The 13,656-nt window shown below is 59.5% G+C and overlaps 6 protein-coding genes across 6 annotated transcripts; 4 read left to right on the top strand and 2 right to left on the bottom strand.

Annotated features, from left to right (window-relative positions):
* Nucleotides 1–1,732: 1,732 nt before the first annotated feature.
* Nucleotides 1,733–3,775, top strand: MSY001_3499 (uncharacterized protein; the record flags this gene model as incomplete). The annotated part of the gene is made up of 1 exon (XM_018885401.1): nucleotides 1,733–3,775. The coding sequence occupies one exon, from the start codon at nucleotides 1,733–1,735 to the stop codon at nucleotides 3,773–3,775; it is 2,043 nt and encodes a 680-aa protein (XP_018741964.1).
* Nucleotides 3,776–4,108: 333 nt separating this feature from the next.
* MSY001_3498 (uncharacterized protein) lies at nucleotides 4,109–5,473 on the top strand (the record flags this gene model as incomplete). The annotated part of the gene is made up of 1 exon (XM_018885400.1): nucleotides 4,109–5,473. The coding sequence occupies one exon, from the start codon at nucleotides 4,109–4,111 to the stop codon at nucleotides 5,471–5,473; it is 1,365 nt and encodes a 454-aa protein (XP_018741963.1).
* A 421-nt stretch (nucleotides 5,474–5,894) lies between these two features.
* Nucleotides 5,895–7,153, top strand: MSY001_3497 (uncharacterized protein; the record flags this gene model as incomplete). The annotated part of the gene is made up of 2 exons (XM_018885399.1): nucleotides 5,895–5,912; nucleotides 5,936–7,153. The coding sequence occupies 2 exons, from the start codon at nucleotides 5,895–5,897 to the stop codon at nucleotides 7,151–7,153; spliced, it is 1,236 nt and encodes a 411-aa protein (XP_018741962.1).
* Nucleotides 7,154–7,188: 35 nt separating this feature from the next.
* MSY001_3496 (uncharacterized protein) lies at nucleotides 7,189–8,513 on the bottom strand (the record flags this gene model as incomplete). Its single annotated transcript, XM_018885397.1, has 2 exons — nucleotides 7,189–8,331; nucleotides 8,355–8,513. 2 exons carry the CDS (start codon nucleotides 8,511–8,513, stop codon nucleotides 7,189–7,191), a joined length of 1,302 nt encoding a protein of 433 aa, XP_018741961.1.
* MSY001_3495 (uncharacterized protein) lies at nucleotides 8,512–9,252 on the top strand (the record flags this gene model as incomplete). Its single annotated transcript, XM_018885396.1, has 1 exon — nucleotides 8,512–9,252. The coding sequence occupies one exon, from the start codon at nucleotides 8,512–8,514 to the stop codon at nucleotides 9,250–9,252; it is 741 nt and encodes a 246-aa protein (XP_018741960.1).
* On the bottom strand, nucleotides 9,249–12,116 carry MSY001_3494 (uncharacterized protein; the record flags this gene model as incomplete). The annotated part of the gene is made up of 2 exons (XM_018885395.1): nucleotides 9,249–9,330; nucleotides 9,355–12,116. 2 exons carry the CDS (start codon nucleotides 12,114–12,116, stop codon nucleotides 9,249–9,251), a joined length of 2,844 nt encoding a protein of 947 aa, XP_018741959.1.
* Between the last annotated feature and the right edge of the window lie 1,540 nt (nucleotides 12,117–13,656).

Raw genomic sequence — 13,656 nt, 5'->3', positions numbered from 1 at the left:
ACTCAACGTTCTGGCAGATCCGTCACACCTCGAGTGACTTATGCGTTGCGATGAAAGCGCCTCCCAGGAAGCACCCCAAAGGCAGCATCGGCTTCCAATTAAGAACATTTGAGAATAAAATGGTGGCGAAGAATTGTGCAGAACCCAAGGACAAGGCGTTCTACGACCAGGTGTTCTACGAGCAGGACAATCTTCATCTGGTCCAATATAACGCGCTGAAGAATGAGACCCGTCGCGCTCCCCGCTTCAAGGGCCGTGGCGTTTACCTTGTCCAACAATTAAACGACTGGGAGTCAAAGCACGACTATTATTTGTATTTTTCTGTGCCTCACAAAGCCTAGCGAGGGAACCATGGGCTGGTCCCACCCTTGTCAATTTCACGCAGAAGAAAAATGTCTCTATAGCAATGTTACCAAATTCATAGACTACGATGCGACGCAATAACAAACCGGCTTGGGTTAAACCATCCAGTGGCCCAAATGTGCGGTCGTATCTAATCATGCGAATGTATATTTACGACCAAATCAGACCCTTGGGGACAAGGCAGTCGACGAAGTCGTAGAAGCACTGGTCAAACGAGGACACGTAGTTCCAGTAGTCCTCAAGGCAACCGTTCACGGACTTGAGCTCGTCCCTCAGGCACTTGGCGAGGCCGTAGAAGAAGTCAAGGCATTCGTGAGGAGCCTGCTTGATAGCGTCCGCGCACGAGAAGCGGGGGTCGAGCTTCTTGTCATTGCGAGGCGAGTTGACAGCCATGACCGACATGGCCGCAACGAAGAAAACGAAAAAGAGGGTAAAGAGCTGGGTGAAACGCATCGAGGATAAGGTAAACAACGAGGTAGCGCGGGTTAAAAGGAAAGAGTGGCGCGAAGCGCGCCGCTCTTCAATATGCACTTCCCCCTCCACACTGGAATTTACCTGCAGAAGCGACGCAGACTTAAGGTATGCTTGCTTATGCGTAAGGGGTACGTGGGGGGGCTGCATCCAACTCCACTTCTGCATATTTCTGCCTATCATGCATATTCCCCGACGCATTTCCCGGTCGCTGAATGCAAGCTCTGCTCCGCACACCAACGACCGCCCAGTTAGCCGAAGAGGTTCTTTCCAGGTAGGTGGAGCAGGAATATGGATTCCTTAGATCAACAAAGCTCAGATGTATATTGTTGAATCGAACTAGCTACCGTGCAGTGTTCTCCGTCGTCAGTTGCGGTAATAGTAGGTTCTCCAAATTTCCAAACATTCTACCATTCGTTGTCCCGAGACGAGACCCACTGTATTGTGTCCAAGGTCGAGTTTGTTGTAAATTTGCATGTCGTTTTGGCGACTTCATGTTCCAGATCACCGCAACGAACATGATTAATCGACTCTTTATCTGGGCTAATCAATGAACAAATCAGGAAAGCCACAGAGAAGCATAGAAAGTGAGCTATTTTAATTATGCTATAGCGTTCGTGTATTCATCTATTTTTATGGGGTCATTCGCAATTGAGAGAGCAAACCCTTCATGATCGGACCATTGAGTCGCTTGACCGACGCAGCGGTATCTGTTTGACCAGACCAGAGAGCAAATTAGGTTGAGGCTGACTAACGTTCCATATCATCTCCACATTGATAAGTCGCCTAGACAAGGGTGGCCGAGGAGATAACGGTGCCCTGCCAGGTGCTTCATCGATGGTAGCATTGATAACGAAGGGCATAAAAGAAAGCCCTCGAATGAGAGTTCCATCAAAGAATGTCTCAAGTAGCGTCTATTGCAGATGGTGCCACGCCGCACCCTTTCGACCAAGCGTCACCAGCTGAGCTTCAAGCGGCGGTCGACATTGCAAAGCAGCGCTTTGATCCAGAACTCGAGTTATTCTGGTACGCAGGCAATGTCCAGGAGCCTCCGAAGAAGGTCATGCAAGAATACCTGCGTGCTGAACGTGCAGGAAAGCCTATCCCCCCTCCTCCTCGCCGCATTTGTATCCTTGTGGGCATCGTACACACTCCTCGCAACTTTGAGGTGCTGGTCGACTTGAGGGAGGGTGCCATTGTTGGCTTTAAAGAACTATCACGAATCTACCAGCCTCCTTTGACGATGGATGAGGTGGATATTGCACGCAACGTCACTCTGTCGTCTGATCTTGTCAAGAAAGAAGCGGAGCGAATGGGTATCCCAATGGACCTCGTTTTTGCCGAGCCGTGGGATTATGGGCGCGACAGTGACGAGGAATACCCTCGCATGTCTCAAATCTTCATGTACATGCTCAACCCTGAAACACGCGATCCGGAGTCCAACCCATACTCGTGGCCTCTTGACTTCATGGCCATCGTCGATTTGGAAAAGCGTGAAGTTGTCAAGGTCATTCACCTCAACCTGGGAGTGGATACGGTCAGCCGGGAGATCCAAAATGGTACATACAAAGGCAGTAAGCCGATCGAGCCCGAGTACGTGCATAGCCTTCAATCGCAAAAGACACGGACTACAATGAAACCGCTACGTGTCCTGCAACCCGAAGGCCCTAGCTTTGACGTGTCTGGCAATCTGATCGAGTGGGAGAAGTGGCGATTTCGTGTTGGCTTCAACTGGCGAGAGGGCTTCGTTCTTTACGACGTCACCTTTGACGGCAGGGAGGTTCTCTACCGCATGTCTTTGGCCGAGATGTTTGTGCCTTACGGCGATCCGCGATCTCCTCTGCAGCGTAAGTCTGCTTTTGACTTTGGCAATATTGGTGCTGGTAATGCTGCCAACAATCTAGGCCTAGGCTGTGATTGCTTGGGTGTGATCAAGTACCTAGACGGTCAACTGCTGGGCGGCGACGGCAAACCGAAAACAGTTCCCAACGTCGTTTGTATCCATGAAGTGGATGCAGGTATCCAGTGGAAGCACACCAATACGGTCACAGGTAAGCCTGTGGTCGTGCGCCGTCGTCAACTGCAGTTGCAGATGATTATCACCGTGGCGAACTACGAATATGCCTTCTACTACGTGTTTGATCAAAGTGGCGAGATTATGTTTGACACGCTTGCCACTGGCATCCTTAGCACGACGCCAATTGATCCCACGAACAAAGACCCTTGCTCATATGGTACCCGTGTGGCTCCTGGTGTTCTGGCGCCATACCACCAGCACATTTTCAGCTTGCGTATCGACCCCTGCATTGATGGCGATGGAAACACGGTCCAAGTGGTGGACAGTGTTCCCATGCCTCTGGACAAGGATACGAACCCATATGGCGTGGGCTATACTACTGAAAGTTACAATGTAAAGCAATCGGGCACTGAAGACATCAATGTGGAGAGGGGACGCGTCTTTAAGATTGTCAACCCGAACAAGATCAATCCGACTACGCTCCAGCCTGTCGGATACAAGCTGGTGCCTGTAGCCTCTCAGATGATCTTATCAGACCCTAACTCTTGGCACGGACGTCGCTCGAACTACTGCACTGCTCCTATTTGGGTCACGAAGTATAAGGATGATGAGCTTTATCCAGCCGGCAAATACACGAGTCAGTCGATTGGTGATGACGGCCTGCGCCACTATATATCCCGCAATGATCCTGTGGAAAATGAGGACATTGTTGTGTGGCATACTTTTGGTCTTACCCACAACCCCCGACCAGAAGACTTCCCTATCATGCCGGCAGAGACTTCGCGCGTGATGCTGAAACCCTACGGCTTCTTTGAGTACAACCCTACGTTGGATGTACCGGAGAGCAAGCAGTCCTTCAACCAAAGTGTCTCGTACGAGGACAGCAAAGCTCTGAGTAGCAAGAAGTCTTGCTGTAAAATATAGATGGAGGGGTAGACCTGTGAGATAGATGCCATGCTAGCATGAGAAAATTTCAATGGTCTGTGCGTGATCTCTCGACGGATTTGCACAGCCTGATCAGTCAGCATTATTCAAGCCATGTAAGGAGAGCTTCTTTTTTCCCCCGACACCTCCTGGCGTAAATCAACCCAATAGGATATAGCCTCCACATCTTTCCCCGCCACCGACCAAGTGACTGCATTCGATCAATGGAACCTGCAGCGCCTGATATATAAACTTGGTTGAGAAATGTAGCTGTAACGCTGCATCATTCCTACCATGTGGGTGAAGTGGCTTTTCGTACTGGCCACTCTCTCTATGTGGACGGTATCGGGTCACCGACTTCACAAGGTGCGGAAACAACCCTCTCCGCTCTCTCCAACAAAAGACCCATTCTACTTGCCTAAAACTGACTGGCAAAATGCCAAGCCAGGCGACATTCTTGCCACGCGCGAAATTCAGGCTGGCTTTACGCAGTTTCAAAAGATTGACCTTCAGGCGGCGTACCAGATCTTGTACCGCACGTCCGGGACAACGGATGATAACCCATCATTTTCTGTAACGACTGTGTTGGTGCCTCAGAACCCTCGCAAGAACAAGCTCGTAATGATCTTGCCATATGAGGACTCGAACTCACCGGAATGTGCACCCAGTTACAAGGTCCAGCTGGGCACCCCTCTCGATGTGAACCCTATTCAATCGGTGGAGGAGCTACTTTGGACGTCGGTGCTAAATGATGGATGGATAACGACTATTCCTGATCATGAAGGGCCTCTATCGGCATTCTCGTCGAGCTTTATTGAGGGCCACACGTCATTGGATGCAGCGCGAGCCACGCTGGCCTTTGACAAGCTTGACATGGACCCCAAGTCGCCTATCGTCGGTATGGGCTATTCGGGTGGTGCTATTGCAGGCGGCTGGGCCGCGTCACTGAAGGACTCTTACGCGCCTGAACTCAATATGGTGGGCTGGGCCATTGGTGGTACCCCCGCAAACCAATCGGGCACCTTTTACGGTCTGGATGGTGGTCTATTTTCAGGGTTTGCGGCCGCAGGTATTGCTGGCATCGTGGATACCTACCCTGAGGTGAACGACTATGTGGGTTCAATTATTACCCCAGAAGGCAATGCTGCGTTGCAGTATACTCGCGAACGATGCATGTCTGATATTGTGATGAACCTCAAAAATGTGAATATTACGCAGCCAGGCTTTGTCAAAAATGGCCAAAAGTTTTTACAAGATCCTCAGATCCATGCACTGCTAGAGACATTGTCCATGGGTAGCAACAAGGACTTGACTCCCAAGGTTCCCATGTATATGTACCATGCCGTTCACGACGAAGTTATTCCCTTCGACAAGGCCAACCAGACGGCCACGACCTGGTGCCAAAATGGTGCAAACATCCAGTTCCAGCAGTATACGGGCCTAGAGATGGGCCATGTATCTACAGAGGCTATGAATACGCCTTTGGTGCTCAAGTTTATTCGCGACCGTATGAGCAACAAACCATTTGTCTCGGGGTGCAAATGGGAATCGGCAGACAACCCCCTCTGGCAGCCTGACATTTTGGGCGCGCGACTTGTGGAGGTGTTCAACTCGATTCTGAACCTCATGGGAACCAAGGTGGGTCAAAGTGACGCCATCATTAAGGAATCAATTAAGAATGGGACTTTCGTTGGTTAACGCATTGGCCTTTGAAAGACAAATTGATTACGTGTACAATATGATATGTAGCAATAATTGATGACCACAGTCAATATGCAAGACGGTTGGCACGCCATGTTCGCATGACTCCACTCGATTGACCCAATCCGGTTTGACTGCTACCTGGTATCTCCACTTCGGAGATATTCTCACAGAACTTCTACCTAGGCTCACGGTTGGCCCGCAGACTTTCTATTACTCACACGCCCTCATTGGTCCATTACGTGTGAATAAAGTATAGACGCATCTGTCGGAAATGATCGTCCGTTGCTATCCTTCACCATGATACTGCGGTTAGGCATTGTGTGGGTGCTGCTTCTCGCTGCTGCAACGCAGGTGCTAGCAGGCAGATTCACGCGAAAGAGAGACTCTGCTTCGTTTTATCAACCGCCCCAAGGGTATGAAAATTCAGCTCCTGGTACGATTCTCAGAGCGCGTCAGATTGTGCCAGCGTCGTTTGGTGCTTTCCCCATCGGTGTCACGGGTTACCAGCTACTGTACCGTACGAATGGGAATGACAAGAACTCGCCGTCAACGACGGTGACGACGGTACTCGTCCCCGACAACTATGACAAGGATAAACTAGTTGTGGCGGGTGTGTACGAAGACTCGTACTCGAGCGAGTGTGCGCCAAGTCAGACAATACAGTGGAATGGCCGTGTGTTTAAGAACCTGCCAATTTCTTATCAGACGCTCTTTTTCACGACACTGCTGCACGAGGGTTGGGTCGTGACCGTGCCCGACCATGAGGGTCCGCAGAAGGCCTTCACGTCCGGCTACGTTGAAGGTCACGCAATACTCGATGCAATCCGTGCCACCCTGTCGTTTGACCAGATCGGCATGCAGAAGCATGCCAAGGTGGTCGGCTATGGCTACTCTGGCGGTGCCCTTGCGACAGGCTGGGCTGCGAGTTTGCACAACCACTATGCACCTGAGCTGAATGTCGTGGGCTGGTCCATCGGCGGCACAGTGGCGCGCGTGCGGGACTGGCTGCAGTACATCGATGGCACGACCGGCGCTGGTTTCTCAGTGGCAAGCATAGGCGGCTTGTCAGCCTCGATACCCGAGCTCCACTGGATTCAGCAGAACCTGACACCGAGGGGCCGTCTGACCCTAGACATATCGAGCAGAATGTGCATGTACGAGAACCTGTGGACGCAAACAGGGAAGCACTTTATCTCGGATACATACTTCAAGGGCGGGTCGAGCTTTTTCCAAAATGAGGGCGTCAACGCCGCGTTGAGCAGGCTGAATCTCGGAAGCAATCCTAATCTCGCTCCGCGAGCACCAGTGTTTATGTTCCACTCGAAGAACGACTTGGTCGTGCCATACAGTTTCGCGTATGGCACGTATCAGGCGTGGTGCAGCCAAGGCGCGAATGTGCATTTGCGCACGAATACGGGCTTGGAGATGGACCACACCAACACGGAGCTCCTAAACCTTCCAAACGTGCTGTTCTTCATGCGTGACCGATTCGCTGGACGAATTTGGGGCTCTTCGTGCAAGGCCGATTCAGTCCTTGACCCCTACCTCAATCCGCTCGTCCTGGGCCAGGGTGTGGCAGAGTATGTACAGCAAGTGATTGATCTGTTGGGCACACGCATCGGCCCCAACGACTGGATTCTGAAGCAGAAGCTGGAGAAGGGACAGGAGCCCTAGATTGACATAGACATTACGGTTAACGGACAATTCTGCTATAATGCCGCTACACGCTCACGAATGACCTCCCAGACTTCTGCGTCCGCATAGGCAGATGCCTGGCCATCGGGCGGGTGCATCCAGTAGTTGAAGGCCATATGTGGCCCCGACTCGGACGCCCACGACGTGACTTCGTGGAACCAGCTGGCCGGCAAATAGAGCATTTGGCCCGCACGTAGCTCCACGACCAGGGGCACAGGGCATTGCGAGCTCGGTGCGAGTGTCGAGGTGGCACCGTCAGGCGCTTTCATCGCTGGCTCGATCCCAAAGTGCTTGTGAAGCTGGTATGACTTTATGAGCGAGAAACTCGGCGGCTCATCACCGTCTAGGTTCGCCAGGAGCGCCTCGCCCTCGTCCATCTCGCCCGCTTCGCTCTCTGCATCACCGCCATCGAGCACGCCAAGCGCATCATCATCATCGTCGTCGGCTTCTTCGTCTCCCTCGTCGTCGTCTTCCTCGTCACCTTCCCTTTCAGAGCGCAGCTTCCGCCATGCCTCTTTGGCCATAGCGTATGTATCAGGCACACTGCCATCCGCGCGTCGCTTCTTCGAGGCGCGCTTCGAGCGCGCAACGACGCGCCAATGCGCTGCATCTAGCTCATCAAGACCGTCCGCTCGGATGGGTGCGTCGTCGTACACGAGCAGGCCATTCGGGTGCACGTGCGTGAGGTTACCGCGAATGTGCAAGTGCTCGTGCGCCGACGGTGGAAACAGGACAAATCGCTTGTGCCCTTGAAGGAGAACGTACAAGTTATCGTGAAAGTCGTGGTGCAACCCCGAGCTCCGTTGCTTGGTACCGCTACCGATCCACAGGTTGCACTGTTGCAGCACCAGATCGCCCAGAAGCCGCGGATGCAGCGGAAAGTCTTCGCGCAGCTTGTGCGTGGGAGATGGAAGCACGGGATCCAGGCCGGGCCCATCGTCCGTCGCCGCGGACGCGGCGTCATCGGCGTCCGCTTCGTACTGTGTCGTCAGGTAAAACGTGCCGTCCTGTGCGGGATCGTGAAGGCGGTCCAGGAGCTCACGCAGCTTCATAGGCTGTCTCTTCATACTCGTACCAAAGCACTGCTCTTTGGGATGCACCGGCTCGACCATCACTTCGGCATCGCCAGCCTTTTCCTCCAGGTACGCCCGGTTCGTCTGTGTGAGTGGCGCGCACATACCCATTGCTGAGCCTTCCAGGACGCATCGTCGAGCCATCCGTCCAGCACCACAGGCCGGCGCGGCTGAATATAGCGCGTCCACATCGCCTGCGCAGACAAGGTGGCCGGCTCCACCGGCACGGTGGCGCCCGCCTCTGGCGTCCATCCTTCATAGGGCATGGTGTGGAGGGAGGCGCGGCACATCACGTGTGACGGGGCGGCGCGGCGCGGCGCCGGTGTAGGTTCCACGACGATGATGCGCGCCGAGGACCAGGGCAGCGGGCGCAGCGACGCTGCCTCGCTGCTGTCACAACTGTCTCCGCAGATGGTCATACAGCGCGCGACGAACCTGCACCGCCGCGTCCAGCACCACATCGACACACTCGCGCCCTACACGATGGAGCGCTGGGGCTTTACGGGCATCTTGTTGGTTCTCTTCATGCTGCGCATTGTGCTCGCGCACGGCTGGTACATTGTATGCTATGCGCTCTTTATCTACCTGCTGAACCTGTTCCTCGCGTTCCTCACACCCAAGTTTGACCCGGCGTTCGAGTCGGACCTGGCCGCGCAGGACGTCGAGGACGGCGCGCCGGGTCTGCCGACCTCCGCGTCCAAGACGAGCGGCGGCCTGATGAGTGACGTGTTCCATCCGCCCAGCGCGCAGGACGACGACGAGTTCCGCCCCTTCATTCGGCGCCTTCCCGAGTTCAAGTTCTGGATCAGCGCTACGCAGGCCATTCTGCTCTCGCTCCTGGCCACCCTATTCAGCGTCTTCGATATCCCCGTGTTCTGGCCGATTCTCGTATTGTACTTTTTGACGCTCTTTGTCATTACGATGCGCCGCCAGATCGAGCACATGATTCGCTACAAGTACCTGCCCTTCGACTTGGGCCGCAAAGCGCGGTACGGCCGCGCCTAAGTCGTGCGGGGCTTGCCTAGCAGCGCGTGTACGTCGCGCCGCACGTATACGACCAAGTACGATGTAGCGCCCGTGGGACTGTAGTTAGCAAGGTCAACGTACTCATGCACCGCCTCGTCCTGGGAGATGCGTGTCACACGCGCATCGTTGAACGAGATCCATTCGTTCCGCTCAAAGTCGCGCTGGTTCAGGAAGTAGTGCCCGTGTGTCGCCTCGCCCCGGTGCATAAACACACTAGCTAGTTCGTACGCCATAGACTGCTCGTGCTGCCACGCCGCATGGTTGGCCTCGCGCAGCTCAGAGATTTGCGCGCGCAGCGCCTGCGCCTCGCCCCGCACGCGCTGCGCCTCGGCGGCCAGCTCGCTGGGATCGTGCTCACTCACAAGCGCCCGGAGTGTCTCGTCCGCGCCGGCCACGTGCGGCAGCGCCGCACGCAGCTGCTCCAGCGCCGGCGCGACGCTATCGAGCGCGCTCACCTGCTCACGCAGCTGCACCGCGCGCTGGCGCCGCGCGTGCGTCGCGGCTCGCAGCGCCACACGCGCAGGCGCGTCACTTGTCATGTAGCGATCCACATACAGGGTATCCGGGAGCGCCAGAGGCGCCTGGTTTTTGACGACACGCTGTCTCTCTCGGTCGTACTGCACGCGCTGCACATGGATCTGCAGCAGGGGCGGCGCCTCGGTGAGCGAAATCGTGCGCTGGACGCGTCCGTCGCTCGTCTCCACGTGCGCCTCGTCAAAGAACGTGTCGAGCGCATCGTACAAATCGTGCGACTCGGGCAGCAGCGTCACAGGCACACTCTTGAACGCCTCCTCTTTGGTCTGCACGCGGCCCTCCGGCTGCGTAACGAGCGTCTGTGTCGAGATGCCCGTGCATAGGCGGGCCAAGTCCGTCGGCGGCGCCGCCGCCACATGGCTGGCCCACGCCACCTCGAGGAGGAAAAGCATATTGTCGAGGCACTCACACACATCCTGCTGCGTGCTCACCTGGCTTAGGAGCGCGTCATGCGCGACGGCGCCGCCGCCCTGCGCCTCTTCCCACGCGAGCGGCACGAGCGCAAGATACGCCAGCTCCTTGGTCGGCGTGAGCGCCGGCGCCTCGCTCGTGGCCATATCGTGCAGCAGCGCACGGAGCTGCGTGATCCATGCATCGGCGCGCTCCTGCTCCGCCTCCGTCACCTGGCGGCCGCCTACGCACGGCTGCGGCGTGCGCGGCACCGCTGTATCGGCCAGTGCCTGCACCATATCGCGGATCGGCGCGATCCAACACACGTACTGCAGCAGGGAGTTGAGGTAGCACGTATTCCCAATGTTCTCGAGACCGCGCGGCAGCGTGGCGTCGGAGGGCACAGGATGATCGCCCCGCAAGAAGCGGCGCAGGTACGTGCTGTCCCGCGCCTCGGCGAGAGCCTCGAGCGCGAGACGCAGCAGATGCCCGCGCGTCGTCGTCTCCGAGGCGTACACCTCGTACCCCACAACGATGAGGCCGTCGTCAATCGCGTCGCTCACTTGCAGGAGCTCGTAGGCGCGGTCGATCGGGTCAAACGGATTCGCGTCGGCACGCGCGGCCCACGCGGGCTGGGCGTACGCCTGTGCCAGCGTACGCAGGGCGTGCTGCGCCGACGCGTACTCGGCGTCCGTGCCGTGACGCAGCACGCCCTGCACCGCTGACTCGTATGCGCCAAGGACCGCCTCGGACGCCGGCGCCGCTGGCTCGTCGTCCCAGAGCCCAGGGGCCTCGGCCGGCACGCCCAGGCCGAGGCGCTCGTGGGCCTGGACCACATCGGACCACGCACACAGACCCTGGCTCTGCTCGAGCGCCAGGCACGTCGTGACGGGCTCGCCGAGATGCAGCGTGGCCTGCAGCCGCTCCAATGCGTAAAAGGCCGAGCGGCGCTGCTGGGGAAAGCACGCCACTTGCCAGCGGTACAGCTCCTCTGCGCGCTCCGCGTCCAGTTCGCGTGTGCCGAGGCCGAGGTGCGCACATGCGCGGTGCACACGCACGTCCGGCGGCGGCACGACGGGCCCAAAGGGCGATGCGCGCTGGATGTGCCACGCGAGCGCCGCGGGCGCCGCGTCCGGCAGGGGCGGCGGCGTGCCCCCCTCGTGCACACACAGCATGGCGAGCTCGAGCCACATTCGCGCTGTGCGTGTGCGCAGCGCGTCGTTCGCGGTCAGGTCGGGCGCATAGAGGGCCGCGCGCGCCTCGTCGAGCGGCGCGACGCGCCACTCGAGCGCCTCGAAGAGCCGCTGCAGCGGCACGTCCCACCGCAGCTGCTGGGAGAACGCCTTGCCATCCAGCGGCACCGGGCGGTCTAGACCGGCCAGCGCATTGCCCAGCAGCCGAGCTAGGACATGCACAGCACGCACGACCTCGGACGTCGGCGTCTGACCTGGCCCGGGCGCCTGGGCGCGTGCCGTGCGGAAATCGTGCCAAAACGAGGCAGGCAGCGCTGCCTCCTGCGTCGACGTGATCCAGGCGTGCTGGCGCACGATATCCGTGTGGCGCCGGCCCGCCTCGGCGTCGTCCGTGTACAGGAGAGGCCCGACGCGGGGCGCCTCATCGATCGGGCCCCACGGCCCACCGATCGCCAGGTCATCGCGCTGCTCGCACACGTGCCACTGCAGCGTGCCCGGCGCAAAGCACGCCTCCGCCGCCGGCTTGGCGCGCAGCGCGTCCTGGGCCCACGCCGGGAGGGCCGGCGCCGCGTCGAGGCGTGCGTCGCCCTCGTCGTGGAGCGGCCCCTGGCCCACGGGCCACGTCCACGCGATCGACAGCGCAGGCGCATCCCATAGCAAGCCACTCTCCGCCAAGGCGGCCGGCGTGCGCAAGCATTCGCGCGCGCGCGCGGGTACCGCCGCCATGAGCGTGGGTCGTGCGGCGCTGGAGGCGCCGACGCCGCTGATGTAATCGAAGCCGCCTCGCTGCGACCTTCCATCCCTGGGTGTGGACGGCGGCCATGACCGACGCCGACGACGTGCGCACGCCCGATGCGCCCCTCGAGGAGCGTGTCGCGGCCCTAGCGGTGGAGCCGCCACAGGCAGCGCCCGCCGAGTCGCCCGCGTCCGAGGCCCCGCCGCCGCCAGCGCCGGCCGAGGCCGCGGCGAGTGCGCCGAGCCGCGCGCCGCCCTGCACACCGCTTCTCCCTGACGCGAGCGAGTGGGACGACGCCGTGGCGCAGGACCGCATCGATACGTTCCTGCCGCCGTGGCTCACGCGCGTCGAGGCCCTCTTGCATGAGGGCGAGACGCGCGGTGCCGCCTCGCTCGTGGACGTCCTCCTCTACCTGTGTGGCGCGCTGCGCATCGCGCCCGACCAGCCAGGCGCGCCGTGCGCGTCGTGGCACGCTGCCAAGCCGGGGCGCAGCGTACGTGCGCTCCTGGCGCGATGCCTCGTGCACCTCTACCGCACCGACGCGCCCAAGCCGCCGCTCTACGACGTGCTCGCAGCGCTCCACGAGTCGTGCGCCCACGACCCGAGCCCCGAGCGCCTCCTGCAGCAGCTGGCGGCGCTGCACACAACGCGCGCCCTCGTGCAGGCGCATGCCAGCGCGGCCGGCCTGCAAGTCTCGCTCGCTACTGTGTGCGTGCGCCTCGCCAAAGGCAGCCACGCCGTGCTCCTGCGCTTCTATGCCCTCGAGCTTCTCGACACGGTCCTCAACGCGGGCCTCGCATCGTTTCCACCCGCGCTCACCAAGGACGTGCTCAAGACGCTGCGCGCGGGCCTCGGCGATCCCGCCGGACCGGTGGTGCGCGCGAGCGCGGCGTGCGTACGCACGCTCGCGCGCGTACACGAGCCCCTGCGCACGCCCGCCGAGCTCGAGCACTGGATCTCGCTCGCGGCCAAAAGTATGGCCGCGTGCGACGCGCCGACGCGCGCGAGCCTCGCGGACCTCGGCGCGGCGCTCCTCGCGCAGGAGGCCCGCGGCCCCCCCACGGACGGCAAGGCGCCGGCGCCTACGCCCCTCCTGGACGGCAGCGCTACGCAGCGCATCCTCCAGGCCGCGCTCACGAGCGCGCCGACCTGGCAGGCACGCGCAGGCGCCGTGCAGATGTACGCAGCGTTCGCGGACGCGCACGATGTCTCGTGGCTCGAGACGCACTGGGACGCCCTCGTGGAGCATGTGGCCCAGCTCGCGACGCTCGCGAGCGACGCGTACGTGCGCCTCGCGCTGCGCCGCCTGCTGCATGCCCAGGCGCTGCGCCTGTCCGAGCCGGCGCAAGCGCGCGCGGCCGCGGCGCTCGGCACGCACGTCCTCGCGCCGTGGCCGCCCGCGACGCCGACCGCGACGCCGCCCAGCGATGCAGCGCTCGTCCTCGCCCTCGAGGCGACGACGGCGCTCGTCGCGCGCCTCGGCGAGCTCGCGCCGCCGCTGTACGAGGCCCTGTACGAGCCGCACGTGCG

The sequence above is a fragment of the Malassezia sympodialis genome, genomic scaffold, assembly GCF_000349305.1.
Source record: "Malassezia sympodialis ATCC 42132 genomic scaffold, msy_sf_31, whole genome shotgun sequence".
Classification (NCBI taxonomy): domain Eukaryota; kingdom Fungi; phylum Basidiomycota; class Malasseziomycetes; order Malasseziales; family Malasseziaceae; genus Malassezia; species Malassezia sympodialis.
This window is presented reverse-complemented; position numbering and strand designations above follow the sequence as displayed.